This window comes from Protomyctophum parallelum (assembly GCF_964188405.1).
Source record: "Protomyctophum parallelum genome assembly, chromosome: 12".
Lineage (NCBI taxonomy): Eukaryota > Metazoa > Chordata > Actinopteri > Myctophiformes > Myctophidae > Protomyctophum > Protomyctophum parallelum.
This window is the reverse complement of record NC_139712.1, coordinates 22,243,369-22,248,368: the sequence shown is the minus strand read 5'-3', so window position 1 is coordinate 22,248,368 and position 5,000 is coordinate 22,243,369. Positions and strand designations below refer to the sequence as shown.

The following is a 5,000-nucleotide window of genomic DNA, read 5'->3' as shown; positions in this document are numbered from 1 at the left end:
GTGGAGACCTGTGCCCAGAAGGGCACTTTTTCTAGTTTTCTTTCTTTTTTCTTCTTTTCTTTTTTTTACTATTTTGAAAAGCATTTTTTAATAGTTCAAATAGCCCATCTACAAGCTCACAACATGTCGATGTAGATCGGCAAGTTGAACAATTTTTTTATGTTTTTAGAATTAGTCAAAAAGGCAAAGAGGTCTTTGCGGGCACTGCATGGCGAAAAAGCTACGTTGTTTTACCTTTAATGCCGGATGCGTCCTCTGTGTCACATTATACACGTCTGTGTCTCATATAGCATACTGTAGTTTAGGTTTTAGAAGATGTTTTTTAGAATCCATGCAGGTCTAAAATGCAGTGGCGTGCACAGATAGACACTAGGGCGTGCTAGAGCGCCCCCTGCACTTTTGGCAATGTGCCCCTTCAAAAACAAATGTGGACCATGTTGACATTGATCAATTCTTGATAAAGAAATATTATTTAGGCCCCAAAATCTATAAATCTCACACTATTAAGACAACCGGCCGGTTCCACGCGCTGCACAAGGTGCCCTTTTTCACTTGAGCACCTGCCCCTCTAAATGTCCGTGCACGCCACTGTCTAAATGGGTAGAAAATGGCCCCAAAATGGTTCAAACTCTTTGTGGGGACTGAACGACACCAAGACACTCAATGGTACAGCATATCGCCTACTGGCGTTTTTATTATATAGTGCTCAAAGCGCTTTACAATGGTTCATTCATTCATACATTGGGAGGTGAAGTTAACACCTTTGTCTTTGTATTGAGTTTGTGCTTGAAATGTACTGTAATTCTGCAAACTGTTAATAAATATTTCAATCAATCAATCAATCAAAACCCTTCTCCCAACGTACCCCTCATCTCTCCTCTGCGAGCAACCTCGCCTCTCTTAGAAGGTTTGGGGATGAAACAAGAGAGTCTCTTGTTTCATCCCCAAACCTTCTAACTTAGGCTGATCGTCAGATGTATAGGACATCTCTGATCAAGTGTAATTAGCTAGCATTTACAAATTCACGAGTTTCAAATTATCACCTCCGTTTATTTCTCCAATTCAAGTCACTCTGTATCTCTGATATGTCATGTCATCTCATCATCACGGGGCAATTCTCTGGTTCATGAGTCATGATGACTGTTGACAACGTGGCAATGTTTTCTTTGCACTGCAGAGTTTTCAAATGGTGTGCTAATGATGCATGCATGGACATTTGCCATATCCTGAATATGAAAATGTTTTGTATAACCAGGCAGTCACTGCAGAACATCAACAGGTGCGCACGTTGCATGTGTGGGGAGAAGAGCAGCACACTTCCTTCACGGGTCAAGGTATGTTTGGAAAAAATATCTAAAACGATGTGTGTATTTGTCTTTTGATTATTCATAATAATAATAATAATAATAATAATATTAACCCATTTAGACCTGACGTCGAAATAAATTAAAAAAAGTCTTCTGAAAGAATATATTTCCAAAGATTTGTGCTGCATTTTCATGATTTTTCAAAAATAGCAGATCTACAAGCTCGTATGAGCTTGTAGATCTGCTATTTTTCAATAGCTAAAGTATAACATGATGCTTAGTTAAAACACCAAAAGGGGTTCCCGCCCAGAATGGGATAATAATAATAATAATAATAATAATAATAATATATGTATAGCGTTTATAGGGGGGAAAACAGTAATAAGTATAGTATTCAATTGTAAAAGAGTTTCTAATAGTGATATTGTGCAGGTAGAACTTGTGTGGTGGAGGCAATACTCTTATCAATGTGTTCTCTCTCTTTGTCTTTGTGTCTATCTTTTACTCCTCCCCCCCCCCCCCCCCCCCCCCCCCCCCATATTGTCAGTTTGTTTCTATAAAAAAGATATTTCTGCTGAATTGTGAAAACCGCATCGTTCAAATCAAAGCTCCCGGAAGATGAACACATCAAACGAGTCCTCCGTCTACAGCAACAAGGACATTTTACAAATCACCCTCACGACAACCAACCTGGCCCTGGGAGTCCCCATCAACAGCTGGGTTCTGTGGCTGGTATTAACCGGACCGGCCGGAACAATGGCCTCCGAGTTCTTCGCACTCAACCTGAGCGCATGTGAGATCATCTTCAGCTTGTTATTTCTTCTCTGTACCGTCACAAGAATGCCCATCGCGTGCTACTTCGCCGGCGGTTTCCAGGTGATCGGGCGCCCCGTCTTCCAGAGCTGCATCTGCGTGGAGAGGTTCATGGCGGTGGTTCACCCGGTGCTCTTCCTCAAGTGCAAACCCCTCCGGTACAGGGCGGCTTGCTCCGCCGTGGCCTGGCTGGTCATCGTCGGAGCCTCGGTGAATCACACGCTGTTGTTGTTGTTTCGAAAGTACCAGATAAGCGATTATATATTTTTGGGGGAATGCCTGATTTTCATGTCAGTCATGCTGTCGTGCAGCCTGGCCGTCCTCAGGGCCCTGAAACAGCCCGTGCCGGGGGAGACGTCGGGGAGGGAGAGGGACAACAGCATGAAGAGGAGAGCCTTCATTATCATCTGCCTGATCATGGGGTCGTTTGTGGGAACTTACCTTATTTGGGTGGCCATCGTTCTCGTCGCTCAGGGACTCTTAACATCAGTTACGTTAGCTTCTGCTTCATATATATGTATGTTTATCACCGTGGTCACTGGGTTTGTTCAGCCACTGCTGTACGTCTGCCAAAAGACTGGCAAACTGCCCTGTGTGTAAAAACGTATATACAAGGTCCAAGAATGATCTGTTATACATCTATACGCTATTACAATTAGGGGAGAACGGGGTAAGATTATTCACTTTTTGCTTAAGTTGTCCTGGAAGCAAGGCAAAATGAGATGGCAGTAAAATCTAATGATCTACCCATATTTCAGGATGTCTTCTATATCAATTGAAATTATGAGTAAGCATCTATGACAAAGAGCCATGGAAATATGACCTTTTAAAAAAAAGTGGTCATGTGGCTCAACTTGCCCCAGGTAAGGGGTAGGCCTAAGTTGATCCAAGTCGAGGGGCAAGTCGAACCACATGATATTGTAATGTTAAAAGCTTAAACTTGAACAGATAATGTATTCACTTATCAATAATAATATAATAACAGTTTTCCCTTTTGCAAATAGTCTTATTTATTTGTTTATTTATTATTTAAACACTATTAAGACAATTAAATAAAGTTTGTTATTCAGAACCTTATATTTGCAATACTGTTAATACAATCTCGCAAACTTCTGTTAAATAGTTATGTACATGCAAATTAAAGGTCATTCAGTATAATTTGAGTAGCAAAGACTTAATACAAAAATATGAATAGTGATTCCCATTGACTCAATTTACCCCCGGACATTGGCTCAGCTTACCCATAGCCACCATTTTAGAAAACAATGACTAGAATAAGCTACTTCAGACAATTTAATTGCTAAATGATTCACATGGTTCTATCCATTGGCAAATCATCAACGTGTATGATATTACATTTTAGACCGTACATATTGCTTTGTATATAGCAGTCATTTTACATGATGTGTCGAAATTTTACTTTGACCGACAAAAACAGTTTTGTGTAAAATAATGTTTTCTACTTTCCCCATGTGCTTCCCAACTTCACAGCCAGGTGTAAATTATGGATGCTTACTAGATTTTAGGTCACATGGCAACACAGGTTTATAGTTTTCTAGATAAAGGGGGTGGCTCAACTTAAACGCTGGCTCATCTTACCCCGTTCTCCCCTATGTTATTTTTATTGTCTATTTTGGTTAATTTGCTACCCATTGTTCATCTCTTCAATGTTGATGCTGCCATCGTGTTTGGCTGTAATTTGTAAAGCACTATGCAAATAAACTGCATTATTATTGTAGAGAGACATCTGTGCCAGTTTATTGCTAAGGCCTTCGCTAATATATGAACCCATTTTGGGCGGGAACCCCTTTTGGTGTTTTAAGCATTATGTTATACTTTAGCTATTGAAAAATAGCAGATCTACAAGCTCATAGCGCGGCACCGAGTGCCGCGCTACGAGCTTGTAGGTCTGCTATGTTTGAAAAATCTGGAAAAGGGGCCCAAATCTTTGAATATAGTAGGCTATACATTCTTTCAGAGCGAACGTGTTTAACTCAAATCTTTGCTTCCCTGGAACAACATATTTTCAGATGGGGGTCGGCAGCCAATTTCATATGATATTGGCTGGGGGTCCTTGAAATTAAATAGTTTGAGCACCCACTGACATATAACATGTGGTTTTTCAGAAAAACTGTCATGTTTTAGAAGACATGTGAATCGAACTTAGGTCCAATACATTATCATTATCTCCATGTAAACATGATTACATGTTTTGGTTCTTGTATCGTATAATATCTTATTTAATGTCAACAGTTGATTAAAATTATTATTATTAACACCAACACTGCACTCCAGCTATAAGCAGCCACTGGCAGCACACAGCTGGCACGTTACTACTTTATAAGCAATATATATGCTAGAATTAACAAAGATAATAGGCCTGCCAGTTCTGTAAAAAAAATGGAAACACTCAAGTTATGTAAAATGACCTCAAGAGTGGACTTAAGTGCAGTACTTTAGTAAATTAAGAGTTGTCAGAGGATGGACATATATGCAGATGTAACAAAAATGGCTCCCAGTGTTTTGGATAAGTGCGGTTCTCACTCCTGAGCAAATACTACGCAGGTGTCCTTCGTATCAGTTTGTTTACTTAAATGAACAGACTAGCTTGAAACATATACATTATTATTATTATTATTTAATTTGTTTTGTATTTATGGACATTTCCTGATGTTTCTTCGAATATTTTGTTTGCCATTTGCTGCCATGGGGTTGTGGGGGGGGGAAATATATGTGAATAATTGCTTTGAAAATACTATGTTGTAAAGAAAAATTAATAAACATACGTTTAAAAAAGTAAAATATAAAAAAGCTTGAAAAAAGCTACTTACATACCTCCCCCGAGTTCGAATCCCGGGCAAAATCTAAAAATTATGTTTG

At 39.4% G+C, this 5,000-nt stretch overlaps 1 protein-coding gene across 1 annotated transcript in view; it reads left to right on the top strand.

Annotated features, from left to right (window-relative positions):
- Positions 1-1,925: 1,925 nt before the first annotated feature.
- lama1 (laminin, alpha 1) overlaps positions 1,926-5,000 on the top strand; it is a gene marked incomplete at both ends in the record, with an annotated part of 45,149 nt that continues 42,074 nt past the window's right edge. The window contains one exon of the mRNA XM_083777690.1: positions 1,926-2,549. Within this exon, the coding sequence (XP_083633816.1) occupies positions 1,926-2,549 (624 nt within the window). The remainder of the gene's footprint in view (positions 2,550-5,000) is intronic.